Source organism: Oncorhynchus mykiss, chromosome 10 (genome assembly GCF_057628025.1).
Source record: "Oncorhynchus mykiss isolate SJ-2025 chromosome 10, ASM5762802v1, whole genome shotgun sequence".
Lineage (NCBI taxonomy): Eukaryota > Metazoa > Chordata > Actinopteri > Salmoniformes > Salmonidae > Oncorhynchus > Oncorhynchus mykiss.
The window spans coordinates 76,821,380-76,840,858 of record NC_143031.1 but is presented as its reverse complement, the minus strand read 5'-3'; the positions used below and the strand labels follow the sequence as shown (position 1 = coordinate 76,840,858).

The 19,479-nt window shown below is 34.4% G+C and overlaps 1 protein-coding gene across 1 annotated transcript in view; it reads left to right on the top strand.

Annotated features, from left to right (window-relative positions):
- Positions 1-19,479, top strand: part of LOC118941438 (up-regulator of cell proliferation-like) — a 37,475-nt gene that overhangs the window by 7,137 nt on the left and 10,859 nt on the right. Inside the window, exons 3-6 of the mRNA XM_090187984.1 lie at positions 1,864-1,992; positions 15,003-15,300; positions 18,658-18,706; positions 18,902-19,168. Of these exons, the coding sequence (XP_090044110.1) occupies positions 1,864-1,992; positions 15,003-15,300; positions 18,658-18,706; positions 18,902-19,168 (743 nt within the window). The remainder of the gene's footprint in view (positions 1-1,863; positions 1,993-15,002; positions 15,301-18,657; positions 18,707-18,901; positions 19,169-19,479) is intronic.

The window sequence follows — 19,479 nt, the reverse complement described above, 5'->3', positions numbered from 1 at the left end:
GCGTCATCCCCAAGAAGAAAGGTGCTTCAAAAAAGTACTGAGTAAAGTGTCTTGAATACTTATGTAAATGTGATATTTCTGTTTTTAATTTTTAATGCATTTGCAAACATTTCTAAAACCTGTTTTTGCTTTGTTATTATGGGGTATTGTGTGTAGATTGATGAGGAAAACAACTAATTCAATCAATTTTAGAAAAAGACTGTGACGGAAAAAGTCAAGGGGTCTGAATACTTTCCGAATCCACTGGCACAACAGGGATCACCAGATCAATGTAGAGCTATATACAGGGAGTATCAGTACCAGATCAATGTGCAGAAGTATGAGGTATTTTAGGTAGATACACTACATAGCCAAAAGTACATCTCATTCCAAAATCATGGGCATTAATATGGAGTTTGTCCCCTCTTTGCTGCCATAATAGCCTTTACTCTTCTTGGAAGGCTTTCCCCTAGATGTTGGAAAATTGCTGCAGAGACTTGCTTCCATTCTGCCACATAGCGTATAGTGAGGTCAAGCACTGATGTTGGACGATTAGGGCTCGCAGTCTGCGTTCCAATTCATCCCAAATGTGTTTGATGGGGTTGAGGTCAGGGCTCTGTGCAAGCCAGTCAAGTTCTTCCACTCCAATCTCGACAACACATTTCTGTATGGACCTCTTGTGCACAGAGGCATTGTCATGCTGACACAGGAAAGGGCTTCCCCAAACTGTTGTCTCAAAAGTGGAGGCACAGAATGGTCTAGAATGTCATTGTATGCTGTAGATTTCTCTTCACTGGAACTGGTCAACATCCGGTGAAATTGCAGAGCGCGAAATTCTAAAATACTAAATTCAGATATTTAACATTCTTGAAAATATATGTGTTATACATCAAAATAAAGCTTAACTTCTTGTTAATCCAGCCGCTGTCAGATTTAAAAAATGCTTCACGGCGAAAGCACACCATGCGATTATCTGAGGACAGCGTCCCACATACAAAACACATGAAAATCATTTTTCAACCAGGCGGGTGCGACACAAAAGTCAGAAATAGCAATAAAATTAATCACTTACCTTTGATGATCTTCATCTGGTGGCACTAACACGAGTCCCTGTTACACAATAAATGTTTGTTTTGTTTGATAAAGTCCCTCTTTATGTCTATAAACCTCAGTTTAAATTGGAGCGTTTTGTTCAGTAATCCACTGTCTCAAACAACATCCGGTGAAATTGCAGAGAGCCAAATTCAAATGACAGAAATACTCATCATAAACATTGATAAAATATACAAGTGGTATAGATAGGCTTAAATATTAATTTACTGTTAATCCAGACGCTGTGTCAGATTTAAAAAAAGCTTTATAGCGAAAGCATACCATGCGATTATCTGAGGACAGCGCCCGCATACAAACACATGAAAATAATTTTTCAACCAGGCAGGTGCAACACAAAAGTCAGAAATAGCGATATAATTAATGCCTTACCTTTGAAGATCTTCTTCTGTTGGCACTCCAAAATGTCCCAGAAACATCATAAATGGTCCTTTTGTTTGATAATGTCCCTAAAATGGCCATTTATTTGGCGCGTTTGATTCAGAAATACACCGGTTTCAACTCGCCCAACATGCCTACAAAGTATCTAATATATTACCTGTTAACTTGGTCCAAACATTTCAAACCAACCACTGGGACCCTAAAACGTAAATAATCGATAAAATTGAAGACATAATAAACTGTTGGTAATAGCGGATAAAAACAATGTGCACTGCGTTCCTGTTCATGCGCACTAAAACAGTAGATTCTTCTTTAATTGTATTTAATTGTATTTTCTTTAATTGTATTTTTAGTATTTAGTGTTGTATTTGTTTTTGTGTGTTTTGTGTGAAGGTCTTGTACTACTAGGGGCCCTCCAGAGAGCGCAGAGTCTATTTCCTCTGGTTTTCTATCAATGACGACTGACAAATCCATGGATTTCCCTCTTAATTTCAAAGGAGCAGACTCTCTACAAAACAAAGGGTGAGATTCTGATTTGAGCCCAGCTGTAAATACAGGTCTATGTTTTAATAATGATGACCTCATGAAATAAAAGATCTGTGACTTAATGCAAAACAAATATACACATCATGATAACAGATAGTTATAGGTACAGTAGGTTACCATGTAATATCATGATAACAGATAGGTAGGATACCATGTGTTATATTATCATGATAACAGAAGTTATAGGTAGGTTACCATGTGTTATAATATCATGACAACAGATAGGTAGGTTACCATGTGTTATATTATCATGATAACAGAAGTTATAGGTAGGTTACCATGTGTTATAATATCATGATAACAGATAGGTAGGTTACCATGTGTTATATTATCATGAAAACAGATAGGTAGGTTACCATGTGTTATATTATCATGAAAACAGATAGGTAGGTTACCATGTGTTATATTATCATGATAACAGAAGTTATAGGAAGGTTACCATGTGTTATAATATCATGATAACAGATAGATAGGTTACCATGTGTTATAATATCATGATAACAGATAGATAGGTTACCATGTGTTATAATATCATGATAACAGATAGGTAGATTACCATGTGTTATAATATCATGATAACAGAAGTTATAGGTAGGTTACCATGTGTTATAATATCATGAAAACAGAAGTTATAGGTAGGATACCATGTGTTATATTAGTTATAGGTAGGTTACCATGTGTTATATTATCATGATAACAGAAGTTATAGGTAGAATACCATGTGTTATATTAGTTATAGGTAGGTTACCATGTGTTATATTATCATGATAACAGATAGGTAGAATACCATGTGTTATATTATCATGATAACAGCTAGGTAGGTTACCATGTGTTATATTATCATGATAACAGAAGTTATAGGTAGGTTACCATGTGTTATATTATCATGATAACAGAAGTTATAGGTAGGATACCATGTGTTATATTAGTTATAGGTAGGTTACCATGTGTCATATTATCATGATAACAGATAGGTAGGATACCATGTGTTATATTATCATAATAACAGAAGTTATAGGTAGGTTACCATGTGTTATAATATCATGATAACAGATAGATAGGTTACCATGTGTTATAATATCATGATAACAGATAGGTAGGTTACCATGTGTTATATTATCATGATGACAGATAGGTAGGTTACCATGTGTTATATTATCATGATAACAGATAGGTAGGTTACCATGTGTTATAATATCATGATAACAGAAGTTATAGGAAGGTTACCATGTGTTATAATATCATGATAACAGATAGATAGGTTACCATGTGTTATAATATCATGATAACAGATAGGTAGGTTACTATGTGTTATATTATCATGATGACAGATAGGTAGGTTACCATGTGTTGTATTATCATGATAACAGATAGGTAGGATACCATGTGTTGTATTATCATGATAACAGAAGTTATAGGTAGGTTACCATGTGTTATAATATCATGAAAACAGAAGTTATAGGTAGGATACCATGTGTTATATTAGTTATAGGTAGGTTACCATGTGTTATATTATCATGATAACAGAAGTTATAGGAAGGTTACCATGTGTTATAATATCATGATAACAGATAGATAGGTTACCATGTGTTATAATATCATGATAACAGATAGGTAGATTACCATGTGTTATAATATCATGATAACAGAAGTTATAGGTAGGTTACCATGTGTTATAATATCATGAAAACAGAAGTTATAGGTAGGATACCATGTGTTATATTAGTTATAGGTAGGTTACCATGTGTTATATTATCATGATAACAGAAGTTATAGGTAGAATACCATGTGTTATATTAGTTATAGGTAGGTTACCATGTGTTATATTATCATGATAACAGATAGGTAGAATACCATGTGTTATATTATCATGATAACAGCTAGGTAGGTTACCATGTGTTATATTATCATGATAACAGATAGGTAGAATACCATGTGTTATATTATCATGATAACAGATAGGTAGGTTACCATGTGTTATATTATCATGATAACAGAAGTTATAGGTAGGTTACCATGTGTTATATTATCATGATAACAGAAGTTATAGGTAGGATACCATGTGTTATATTAGTTATAGGTAGGTTACCATGTGTCATATTATCATGATAACAGATAGGTAGGTTACCATGTGTTATATTATCATAATAACAGAAGTTATAGGTAGGTTACCATGTGTTATAATATCATGATAACAGATAGATAGGTTACCATGTGTTATAATATCATGATAACAGATAGGTAGATTACCATGTGTTATAATATCATGATAACATAAGTTATAGGTAGGTTACCATGTGTTATAATATCATGATAACAGATAGATAGGTTACCATGTGTTATAATATCATGATAACAGATAGGTAGGTTACCATGTGTTATATTATCATGATAACAGATAGGTAGGATACCATGTGTTGTATTATCATGATAACAGATGGGTAGGATACCATGTGTTATATTATCATGATAACAGAAGTTATAGGTAGGATACCATGTGTTATATTAGTTATAGGTAGGTTACCATGTGTTATATTATCATGATAACAGAAGTTATAGGTAGGATACCATGTGTTATATTAGTTATAGGTAGGTTACCATGTGTTATATTATCATGATAACAGATAGGGAGGTTACCATGTGTTATATTATCATGATAACAGAAGTTATAGGTAGGTTACCATGTGTTATAATATCATGATAACAGAAGTTATAGGTAGGTTACCATGTGTTATAATATCATGATAACAGATAGATAGGTTACCATGTGTTATAATATCATGAAAACAGAAGTTATAGGTAGGATACCATGTGTTATATTAGTTATAGGTAGGTTACCATGTGTTATATTATCATGATAACAGAAGTTATAGGTAGGATACCATGTGTTATATTAGTTATAGGTAGGTTACCATGTGTTGTATTATCATGATAACAGATAGGTAGGATACCATGTGTTATATTATCATAATAACAGAAGTTATAGGTAGGTTACCATGTGTTATATTATCATGATAACAGATAGGTAGGATACCATGTGTTGTATTATCATGATAACAGATGGGTAGGATACCATGTGTTATATTATCATGATAACAGAAGTTATAGGTAGGATACCATGTGTTATATTAGTTATAGGTAGGTTACCATGTGTCATATTATCATGATAACAGATAGGTAGGATACCATGTGTTATATTATCATAATAACAGAAGTTATAGGTAGGTTACCATGTGTTATAATATCATGATAACAGATAGATAGGTTACCATGTGTTATAATATCATGATAACAGATAGGTAGATTACCATGTGTTATAATATCATGATAACATAAGTTATAGGTAGGTTACCATGTGTTATAATATCATGATAACAGATAGGTAGGTTACCATGTGTTATATTATCATGATAACAGATAGGTAGAATACCATGTGTTATATTATCATGATAACAGATAGGTAGGTTACCATGTGTTATATTATCATGATAACAGAAGTTATAGGTAGGTTACCATGTGTTATATTATCATGATAACAGAAGTTATAGGTAGGATACCATGTGTTATATTAGTTATAGGTAGGTTACCATGTGTTATATTATCATAATAACAGAAGTTATAGGTAGGTTACCATGTGTTATAATATCATGATAACAGATAGATAGGTTACCATGTGTTATAATATCATGATAACAGATAGGTAGATTACCATGTGTTATAATATCATGATAACATAAGTTATAGGTAGGTTACCATGTGTTATAATATCATGATAACAGATAGATAGGTTACCATGTGTTATAATATCATGATAACAGATAGATAGGTTACCATGTGTTATAATATCATGAAAACAGAAGTTATAGGTAGGATACCATGTGTTATATTAGTTATAGGTAGGTTACCATGTGTTATATTATCATGATAACAGAAGTTATAGGTAGGATACCATGTGTTATATTAGTTATAGGTAGGTTACCATGTGTTGTATTATCATGATAACAGATAGGTAGGATACCATGTGTTATATTATCATAATAACAGAAGTTATAGGTAGGTTACCATGTGTTATATTATCATGATAACAGATAGGTAGGTTACCATGTGTTATATTATCATGATAACAGATAGGTAGGATACCATGTGTTGTATTATCATGATAACAGATGGGTAGGATACCATGTGTTATATTATCATGATAACAGAAGTTATAGGTAGGATACCATGTGTTATATTAGTTATAGGTAGGTTACCATGTGTCATATTATCATGATAACAGATAGGTAGGATACCATGTGTTATATTATCATAATAACAGAAGTTATAGGTAGGTTACCATGTGTTATAATATCATGATAACAGATAGATAGGTTACCATGTGTTATAATATCATGATAACATAAGTTATAGGTAGGATACCATGTGTTATAATATCATGATAACAGATAGGTAGGTTACCATGTGTTATATTATCATGATAACAGATAGGTAGAATACCATGTGTTATATTATCATGATAACAGATAGGTAGGTTACCATGTGTTATATTATCATGATAACAGAAGTTATAGGTAGGTTACCATGTGTTATATTATCATGATAACAGAAGTTATAGGTAGGATACCATGTGTTATATTAGTTATAGGTAGGTTACCATGTGTTATATTATCATAATAACAGAAGTTATAGGTAGGTTACCATGTGTTATAATATCATGATAACAGATAGATAGGTTACCATGTGTTATAATATCATGATAACAGATAGGTAGATTACCATGTGTTATAATATCATGATAACATAAGTTATAGGTAGGTTACCATGTGTTATAATATCATGATAACAGATAGATAGGTTACCATGTGTTATAATATCATGATAACAGATAGATAGGTTACCATGTGTTATAATATCATGAAAACAGAAGTTATAGGTAGGATACCATGTGTTATATTAGTTATAGGTAGGTTACCATGTGTTATATTATCATGATAACAGAAGTTATAGGTAGGATACCATGTGTTATATTAGTTATAGGTAGGTTACCATGTGTTGTATTATCATGATAACAGATAGGTAGGATACCATGTGTTATATTATCATAATAACAGAAGTTATAGGTAGGTTACCATGTGTTATATTATCATGATAACAGATAGGTAGGTTACCATGTGTTATATTATCATGATAACAGATAGGTAGGATACCATGTGTTGTATTATCATGATAACAGATGGGTAGGATACCATGTGTTATATTATCATGATAACAGAAGTTATAGGTAGGATACCATGTGTTATATTAGTTATAGGTAGGTTACCATGTGTCATATTATCATGATAACAGATAGGTAGGATACCATGTGTTATATTATCATAATAACAGAAGTTATAGGTAGGTTACCATGTGTTATAATATCATGATAACAGATAGATAGGTTACCATGTGTTATAATATCATGATAACAGATAGGTAGATTACCATGTGTTATAATATCATGATAACATAAGTTATAGGTAGGTTACCATGTGTTATAATATCATGATAACAGATAGATAGGTTACCATGTGTTATAATATCATGATAACAGAAGTTATAGGAAGGTTACCATGTGTTATAATATCATGATAACAGATAGGTAGATTACCATGTGTTATAATATCATGATAACATAAGTTATAGGTAGGTTACCATGTGTTATAATATCATGATAACAGATAGGTAGGTTACCATGTGTTATATTATCATGATAACAGATAGGTAGAATACCATGTGTTATATTATCATGATAACAGATAGGTAGGTTACCATGTGTTATATTATCATGATAACAGAAGTTATAGGTAGGTTACCATGTGTTATATTATCATGATAACAGAAGTTATAGGTAGGATACCATGTGTTATATTAGTTATAGGTAGGTTACCATGTGTTATATTATCATAATAACAGAAGTTATAGGTAGGTTACCATGTGTTATAATATCATGATAACAGATAGATAGGTTACCATGTGTTATAATATCATGATAACAGATAGGTAGATTACCATGTGTTATAATATCATGATAACATAAGTTATAGGTAGGTTACCATGTGTTATAATATCATGATAACAGATAGATAGGTTACCATGTGTTATAATATCATGATAACAGATAGATAGGTTACCATGTGTTATAATATCATGAAAACAGAAGTTATAGGTAGGATACCATGTGTTATATTAGTTATAGGTAGGTTACCATGTGTTATATTATCATGATAACAGAAGTTATAGGTAGGATACCATGTGTTATATTAGTTATAGGTAGGTTACCATGTGTTGTATTATCATGATAACAGATAGGTAGGATACCATGTGTTATATTATCATAATAACAGAAGTTATAGGTAGGTTACCATGTGTTATATTATCATGATAACAGATAGGTAGGTTACCATGTGTTATATTATCATGATAACAGATAGGTAGGATACCATGTGTTGTATTATCATGATAACAGATGGGTAGGATACCATGTGTTATATTATCATGATAACAGAAGTTATAGGTAGGATACCATGTGTTATATTAGTTATAGGTAGGTTACCATGTGTCATATTATCATGATAACAGATAGGTAGGATACCATGTGTTATATTATCATAATAACAGAAGTTATAGGTAGGTTACCATGTGTTATAATATCATGATAACAGATAGATAGGTTACCATGTGTTATAATATCATGATAACAGATAGGTAGATTACCATGTGTTATAATATCATGATAACATAAGTTATAGGTAGGTTACCATGTGTTATAATATCATGATAACAGATAGATAGGTTACCATGTGTTATAATATCATGATAACAGAAGTTATAGGAAGGTTACCATGTGTTATAATATCATGATAACAGATAGGTAGATTACCATGTGTTATAATATCATGATAACAGAAGTTATAGGTAGGTTACCATGTGTTATAATATCATGATAACAGCAGTTATAGGTAGGTTACCATGTGTTATAATATCATGAAAACAGAAGTTATAGGTAGGATACCATGTGTTATATTAGTTATAGGTAGGTTACCATGTGTTATATTATCATGATAACAGAAGTTATAGGTAGGATACCATGTGTTATATTAGTTATAGGTAGGTTACCATGTGTTGTATTATCATGATAACAGATAGGTAGGATACCATGTGTTATATTATCATAATAACAGAAGTTATAGGTAGGTTACCATGTGTTATATTATCATGATAACAGATTGGTAGGATACCATGTGTTGTATTATCATGATAACAGATGGGTAGGATACCATGTGTTATATTATCATGATAACAGAAGTTATAGGTAGGATACCATGTGTTATATTAGTTATAGGTAGGTTACCATGTGTTATATTATCATGATAACAGAAGTTATAGGTAGGATACCATGTGTTATATTAGTTATAGGTAGGTTACCATGTGTTATATTATCATGATAACAGATAGGAAGGTTACCATGTGTTATATTATCATGATAACAGAAGTTATAGGTAGGTTACCATCTGTTATATTATCATGATAACAGATAGGTAGATTACCATGTGTTATAATATCATGATAACAGAAGTTATAGGTAGGTTACCGTGTGTTATATTATCATGATAACAGATAGGTAGGATACCATGTGTTGTATTATCATGATAACAGATAGGTAGGTTACCATGTGTTATATTATCATGATAACAGAAGTTATAGGTAGGATACCATGTATTACATTAGCATGATAACAGATAGTTATAGGTAGGTTACCATGTGTTGTATTATCATGATAACAGATAGGTAGGATACCATGTGTTATATTATCATAATAACAGAAGTTATAGGTAGGTTACCATGTGTTATATTATCATGATAACAGATAGGTAGGATACCATGTGTTGTATTATCATGATAACAGATGGGTAGGATACCATGTGTTATATTATCATGATAACAGAAGTTATAGGTAGGATACCATGTGTTATATTAGTTATAGGTAGGTTACCATGTGTCATATTATCATGATAACAGATAGGTAGGATACCATGTGTTATATTATCATAATAACAGAAGTTATAGGTAGGTTACCATGTGTTATAATATCATGATAACAGATAGATAGGTTACCATGTGTTATAATATCATGATAACAGATAGGTAGATTACCATGTGTTATAATATCATGATAACATAAGTTATAGGTAGGTTACCATGTGTTATAATATCATGATAACAGATAGATAGGTTACCATGTGTTATAATATCATGATAACAGATAGGTAGGTTACCATGTGTTATATTATCATGATAACAGATAGGTAGAATACCATGTGTTATATTATCATGATAACAGATAGGTAGGTTACCATGTGTTATATTATCATGATAACAGAAGTTATAGGTAGGTTACCATGTGTTATATTATCATGATAACAGAAGTTATAGGTAGGATACCATGTGTTATATTAGTTATAGGTAGGTTACCATGTGTCATATTATCATGATAACAGATAGGTAGGTTACCATGTGTTATATTATCATAATAACAGAAGTTATAGGTAGGTTACCATGTGTTATAATATCATGATAACAGATAGATAGGTTACCATGTGTTATAATATCATGATAACAGATAGGTAGATTACCATGTGTTATAATATCATGATAACATAAGTTATAGGTAGGTTACCATGTGTTATAATATCATGATAACAGATAGATAGGTTACCATGTGTTATAATATCATGATAACAGAAGTTATAGGAAGGTTACCATGTGTTATAATATCATGATAACAGATAGGTAGATTACCATGTGTTATAATATCATGATAACAGAAGTTATAGGTAGGTTACCATGTGTTATAATATCATGATAACAGCAGTTATAGGTAGGTTACCATGTGTTATAATATCATGATAACAGATAGATAGGTTACCATGTGTTATAATATCATGAAAACAGAAGTTATAGGTAGGATACCATGTGTTATATTAGTTATAGGTAGGTTACCATGTGTTATATTATCATGATAACAGAAGTTATAGGTAGGATACCATGTGTTATATTAGTTATAGGTAGGTTACCATGTGTTGTATTATCATGATAACAGATAGGTAGGATACCATGTGTTATATTATCATAATAACAGAAGTTATAGGTAGGTTACCATGTGTTATATTATCATGATAACAGATAGGTAGGATACCATGTGTTGTATTATCATGATAACAGATGGGTAGGATACCATGTGTTATATTATCATGATAACAGAAGTTATAGGTAGGATACCATGTGTTATATTAGTTATAGGTAGGTTACCATGTGTTATATTATCATGATAACAGAAGTTATAGGTAGGATACCATGTGTTATATTAGTTATAGGTAGGTTACCATGTGTTATATTATCATGATAACAGATAGGAAGGTTACCATGTGTTATATTATCATGATAACAGAAGTTATAGGTAGGTTACCATCTGTTATATTATCATGATAACAGATAGGTAGGATACCATGTGTTATATTATCATAATAACAGAAGTTATAGGTAGGTTACCATGTGTTATATTATCATGATAACAGATAGGTAGGATACCATGTGTTGTATTATCATGATAACAGATGGGTAGGATACCATGTGTTATATTATCATGATAACAGAAGTTATAGGTAGGATACCATGTGTTATATTAGTTATAGGTAGGTTACCATGTGTCATATTATCATGATAACAGATAGGTAGGATACCATGTGTTATATTATCATAATAACAGAAGTTATAGGTAGGTTACCATGTGTTATAATATCATGATAACAGATAGATAGGTTACCATGTGTTATAATATCATGATAACATAAGTTATAGGTAGGTTACCATGTGTTATAATATCATGATAACAGATAGATAGGTTACCATGTGTTATAATATCATGATAACAGATAGGTAGGTTACCATGTGTTATATTATCATGATAACAGATAGGTAGAATACCATGTGTTATATTATCATGATAACAGATAGGTAGGTTACCATGTGTTATATTATCATGATAACAGAAGTTATAGGTAGGTTACCATGTGTTATATTATCATGATAACAGAAGTTATAGGTAGGATACCATGTGTTATATTAGTTATAGGTAGGTTACCATGTGTCATATTATCATGATAACAGATAGGTAGGTTACCATGTGTTATATTATCATAATAACAGAAGTTATAGGTAGGTTACCATGTGTTATAATATCATGATAACAGATAGATAGGTTACCATGTGTTATAATATCATGATAACAGATAGGTAGATTACCATGTGTTATAATATCATGATAACATAAGTTATAGGTAGGTTACCATGTGTTATAATATCATGATAACAGATAGATAGGTTACCATGTGTTATAATATCATGATAACAGAAGTTATAGGAAGGTTACCATGTGTTATAATATCATGATAACAGATAGGTAAATTACCATGTGTTATAATATCATGATAACAGAAGTTATAGGTAGGTTACCATGTGTTATAATATCATGATAACAGCAGTTATAGGTAGGTTACCATGTGTTATAATATCATGATAACAGATAGATAGGTTACCATGTGTTATAATATCATGAAAACAGAAGTTATAGGTAGGATACCATGTGTTATATTAGTTATAGGTAGGTTACCATGTGTTATATTATCATGATAACAGAAGTTATAGGTAGGATACCATGTGTTATATTAGTTATAGGTAGGTTACCATGTGTTGTATTATCATGATAACAGATAGGTAGGATACCATGTGTTATATTATCATAATAACAGAAGTTATACGTAGGTTACCATGTGTTATATTATCATGATAACAGATAGGTAGGATACCATGTGTTGTATTATCATGATAACAGATGGGTAGGATACCATGTGTTATATTATCATGATAACAGAAGTTATAGGTAGGATACCATGTGTTATATTAGTTATAGGTAGGTTACCATGTGTTATATTATCATGATAACAGAAGTTATAGGTAGGATACCATGTGTTATATTAGTTATAGGTAGGTTACCATGTGTTATATTATCATGATAACAGATAGGAAGGTTACCATGTGTTATATTATCATGATAACAGAAGTTATAGGTAGGTTACCATCTGTTATATTATCATGATAACAGATAGGTAGATTACCATGTGTTATAATATCATGATAACAGAAGTTATAGGTAGGTTACCGTGTGTTATATTATCATGATAACAGATAGGTAGGATACCATGTGTTGTATTATCATGATAACAGATAGGTAGGTTACCATGTGTTATATTATCATGATAACAGAAGTTATAGGTAGGATACCATGTATTACATTAGCATGATAACAGATAGTTATAGGAAGGTTACCATGTGTTATATTATCATAATAACAGATAGGTAGGTTACCATGTGTTATATTATCATGATAACAGATAGGTAGGTTACCATGTGTTATATTATCAGGCCATGTGTTTGAGTTTGAGTTTATTTTATTTTTACAGGGACAGTGCACATTAATCAACGTTTCCGTAAAAGTTCCGGTTTTAGCCAGCCGGCTAATTTTCAACCGCAGTCCCTGGGCAGGTTATTAAAAACAATATCAATATAGACAATCATTGAGCAGTGAGAACACGCAGAGCAACATAGGACAAGCAAGACGTAATATACAGACAGAGCGACAAAGGACAAGCAAGACGTAATATACAGACAGAGCGACATAGGACAAGCAAGACGTAGCATACAGACAGAGCGACATAGGACAAGCAAGACGTAGCATACAGACAGAGCGACATAGGACAAGCAAGACGTAGCATACAGACAGAGCGACATAGGACAAGCAAGACGTAGCATACAGACAGAGCGACATAGGACAAGCAAGACGTAGCATACAGACAGAGCGACATAGGACAAGCAAGACGTAGCATACAGACAGAGCGACATAGGACAAGCAAGACGTAGCATACAGACAGAGCGACATAGGACAAGCAAGACGTAGCATACAGACAGAGCGACATCGGACAAGCAAGACGTAGCATACAGACAGAGCGACATAGGACAAGCAAGACGTAGCATACAGACAGAGCGACATAGGACAAGCAAGACGTAGCATACAGACAGAGCGACATAGGACAAAAAGCAGCACAACAAAATTCATAAAAGCAACAAAGTGTTTCCACACCTCACAAACAGACAACATGGAAAGCGACAATACACAGCTAGGGATTATGATCACAAATCTGATTGACCTTTAGCCATGTATTCATACATTTTGTGAAAGTGTGATAGGTGGTGCAGTTATGTGTGTCTGATGGCAGTGTATTCCAGACATGGGAAGCTCTCACAGAGAAAGCGGATTTACTGAACATGCTTTTCCTTAAGGGACTATACAGTCACCTCTCATGGCAGACCTTGTGGATCTGCTGCCATATGTTTGGGTTTTCTGTTTGACAAAACATACTGAGTGGAGGGGGAGCCAGGGCATTTAGGATCTTGAATACAAGACATGCGTCGGTGTATTGCACAAGATTTTCCCAAATCAGGAGCTCATGCTTTCTGAGGATGTAACAGTGATGATGGCTATTGGGCTTCCTATCAAGCACTTTGAGAGCCTGTTTGTCGACAGACTGAATAGGTTTTAATGTTGTACAGCAAGCTTGGTTCACTAGTCAAGCAGTATGTTAAGTGGGGGAGTATCATAGATTTGAAGTAAGTTTTGCTACCTCTCTAGTCAAACAATTTCATATAAATCGGGAAATTATCTAGGTTGAATTTGGTTATCTGAATGACCCTTTTCACATGCTTTTTAAAATAGAGGTTGGAATCAACTATGATGCCAAGGTACTTAAAATCAGATACCACCTGGAGCTTCTGAATGGATCAGGTTCTTTTGATCAATGTATTTAATAACTGTTATTTCCAATTCCCATCAGGCCAGGAGAGGTACCCTGTGATATCTGCTCTGAGGTCCAAGCTGTGAAGTTCTGTCAGACCTGCAGTGTGTCCTACTGCGGGGCCCACATCAGACAGCACTATACAATACCTAAACTACAGAAACACACACTGGTGGATGTGACTGGAGACCTGGTGCAGAAACTCTGTCAACATGTCTACAGTCCTCTGGAGGTGTTCTGTCGGACAGACCAGATGCTGATCTGCAGTCAGTGTGCAGAGACAAACCACAAAGGACATGATATGATCTCCCATGAGATAAAGAAAGCAGGAAGACAGGTAACTACTGGTGTTAATCTGGAAGACAGGTAACTACTGGGGTTAATGTGGAAGACAGGTAACTACTGGGGTTAATCTGGAAGACAGTTAGCTCCTGGGGTTAATCTGGAAGACAGATAGCTCCTGTGGTTAATCTGGAAGACAGGTAACTACTGGGGTTTATCTGGAAGACAGGTAACTACTGGGGTTTATCTGGAAGACAGGTAACTACTGGGGTTAATCTGGAAGACAGGTAACTACTGGGGTTAATCAGGAAGATAGGTAGCTACTGGGGTTAATCTGGAAGACACGTAACTACTGGGGTTAATCAGGAAGACAGGTAACTACTGGGGTTAATCAGGAAGACAGGTAACTACTGGGGTTCTCTTTTCTTTCGGGGTTGTTCAGTGCAGTTCCAGTAAATGTCTGAACACTCCTTAATTAACACTAGAACCGTTGGGACTCGAGGCATCCCAGTTTGGGCCGTCAACATTCTAACAGCCCAATAAAAACATTTCATATGTGCTACGGCAACAATAATCCTTTGGCTGTGTTCATGAAGATCTTAGTATTATTAGTTCTGATTAGGATCTGCAATTATCTGCTGCTGAGGAAGTGGCTACTCTTCCTGGGGTCCAAACAGGAAACAAAACACAAAGTAGTATATATTGCACTATATTTATGTTACAATTAAATAACGTGGCAGACATAATACAATACATAATACAATACAAAATATAGAATGTCTGTCTCTTCACAGTCCCTGTTGTAAGGGCTTATTGTGATCTGTTTTTCATTCTGGTTTTATTGCTATCTTAAATTACATGGGAAAGGGGATAACTAGTCAGTTGTACAACTGAACGCATTCAACTGAAATGTGTCTTCCGTTATTTGAAAGTATCACAGCAATCCATGCTTTGGTTTAGTTTTCCTGGCACTGTTTCCACATGCACGTTTTTTTTTCTCGCATTTGTGGCTCAAATCCAATTCAAGTCATGGGACTGATATTAGCATTTTACACGTATCATGTCCAAATCATCCAAAAGTACTGTATCTAAAATTGATTGTGAAGCTCAACGAGGTCACTTGTAGATGATTTGAACATGATGTGTGAACAAGGCTAATATTTGTCCCATGACTTTAATGAGATGTGTACAATAATTGCTAAAATGTTAGCATGTGTCAACAGTGCCAATGAAGCTAAACCAAAGCATGGATTGCTGTCATACCGTTTCCATTGACTGCTTAGAGGACTAAGGAAAACAATATTTCATTTTGTAATTTGGGTGAACTACACCATCATGATTTTGTTTAGGCATGTCTTAAATATTATTGAACTAAATGTATTTAAAAAGTACAGAATAGGAGTTTTATTATGTTACTATTATGTTATTAGTTTCAATATAGTTGATGTGTAGTTTTGATGGGCTATTAGTCGGATGTGCAGCCGGATGAAGGAAGGGATGAAGGAAGGGATGAAGGAAGGGATGAAGGAAGGGATGAAGGAAGGGATGAAGGAAGGGATGAAGGAAGGGATGAAGGAAGGGATGAAGGAAAGGATGAAGGAAGGGCTGAAGGAAGGGATGAAGGAAGGGATGAAGGAAGGGCTGAAGGAAGGGATGAAGGAAGGGATGAAGGAAGGGATGAAGGAAGGGATGAAGGAAGGGCTGAAGGAAGGGCTGAAGGAAAGGATGAAGGAAGGGCTGAAGGAAGGGATGAAGGAAGGGATGAAGGAAGGGATGAAGGAAGGGCTGAAGGAAGGGATGAAGGAAGGGATGAAGGAAGGGATGAAGGAAAGGATGAAGGAAGGGCTGAAGGAAGGGATGAAGGAAGGGATGAAGGAAGGGCTGAAGGAAGGGATGAAGGAAGGGATGAAGGAAGGGATGAAGGAAGGGATGAAGGAAGGGCTGAAGGAAGGGCTGAAGGAAAGGATGAAGGAAGGGCTGAAGGAAGGGATGAAGGAAAGGATGAAGGAAGGGCTGAAGGAAGGGATGAAGGAAGGGATGAAGGAAGGGATGAAGGAAGGGATGAAGGAAAGGATGAAGGAAGGGATGAAGGAAGGGCTGAAGGAAGGGATGAAGGAAAGGATGAAGGAAGGGATGAAGGAAGGGATGAAGGAAGGGCAGGGGGAGAAGAACGTCCTCCTAAAACGGCTTATAATACATTATGTTTGTGATATGTAATTATAGTTTTTGTACGATTTTATTTTTATATAATACACTTAACAAAAATATAAATGCAACATGCAACAATTTCATTGCTTTTACTGAGTTACAGTTCATATGAGGAAATCAGTTAAATTCATTGGGCCCTAATATATGGATTCCACATGACTGGGAATACAGATATGGATCTGTTGGTCACAGATATCGTACAAAAGGGGCCTCACAATGGGCTTCAGGATCTCGTCATGATAGTTTTGTGCATTCAAATTGTCATCAATAAAATGCAATTGTGTTGGTTGTCCGTAGCTAATGTCTGCCCATACAACAACACCACTGCCTCCGTGGGGCACTCTGTTCACAATGTTGACATCAGCACACCGCTCGCCCAGAAAACATCATATACGTGGTCTGCGAAAAATACAATTTCTGTGCAATGGAGCATTTCTGGGATCTTTAATTTCAGCTCATGAAACATGGGACCAACAATTTACATGTTGCGTTTATATTTTTGTTCAGTGTATTTTCTCAAACAATAATAACCAAACATAATACAATAAACAGACGCACAGAAATGTCAACAAACATCAGTGACATCACACCTGCTCAGATTCACATGTTCCCACCCATACACATCATGTATGTCTCACAACCACACTCCCCCTCCATCTCCTGGAACCTTCCTGTGCTTGTAGCACTCTATGCCATACAGCCTCAAGTTACACTGTTCTCTGGAGCCCACACCTTTTCAATATTTAAATAATAATGCATTTCATTCGTCCACTGTTTTAGTGATGGAGCATAATTTGATTTCCAGTTTTTAAAGTTGAATTTTGTTCAAAATCATTAACGAGAAAGGTACTGTATGGTCCACCCCATTGGGTATCTCACCGCTCCCTCAAATACCATGTCTTGAAATATGCAGATAGACAGATTAACAGTTAACATTGTAAAAGTTGTGATATCGTCATTTTAACAACGGCAGTGTAATACATTTACTTATTTAGGAAAAGTCAAGGATGGAGGGGGACATGACTCTAAAAATGGACTATTACAATGTTAAATTCACAACGTTGTTCAAAATACGTCATCTGCACTCTCAGCGTTGCAGAAGAATATCAAAAGCAGTTGATGTATCTTTGAAAAAACATCTGTTTTACATTTAGCAAAATATTTTGTTTTGAAGAAATTACTAATTCTAATTTTGTTTTCGCAGCCTAAGAGTTTTGATAGAGACCAACACACAACGTTGGCCGCAGATGATGGTATGTACAGTTTACAGTATGTGGAAACAGAATAAACTGACCCAAACAATATTATTTCATTTGAATCTCAATTTTATAGGATACATTTTGTAATACGTCAATTGTTTTCCTTTAACTGCTGGTATAAATAGTACAAATGTGTGTTTGGAATGTCAATGAAGTCTGTTTTTCAATCCCCCGTTATTCCTTCACTAGTGCTGCCCCCTCCTGGTGACATCCAGGTCCTGTTGCTGACATCAGACTCTGTGTCTCTGAGCTGGGGTCCTCCTGAAGGGTTGAAGGGACCACAGAAGTTCAGAGTGACCTGGGGTTGTGACGTGGAACCGTGCAGTATAGGGGTGAAACATGTTCATGAAGTTGAAATAAGCAGACTCAACCCTGGTAAAAAGTACCAGTTCAGTGTGGCTACAGAGGGAGAAGATGGAAGCCAAAGCAGATGGATCTCAGCATCCCTATCCGCAGGTACAGTGGGTCTCAGCATCCCTATCCACAGGTACAGTAGGTCTCAGCATCCCTATCCACAGGTACAGTGGGTCTCAGCATCCCTATCTGCAGGTACAGTGGGTCTCAGCATCCCTATCCACAGGTACAGTGGGTCTCAGCATCCCTATCTGCAGGTACAGTAGGTCTCAGTATCCCTATCCACAGGTACAGTAGGTCTCAGCATCCCTATCAACAGGTACAGTAGGTCCTCGCCTCCCTATCCGCAGGTACAGTAGGTCCTCGCCTCCCTATCCACAGGTACAGTAGATCTCATCCCTATCCACAGGTAC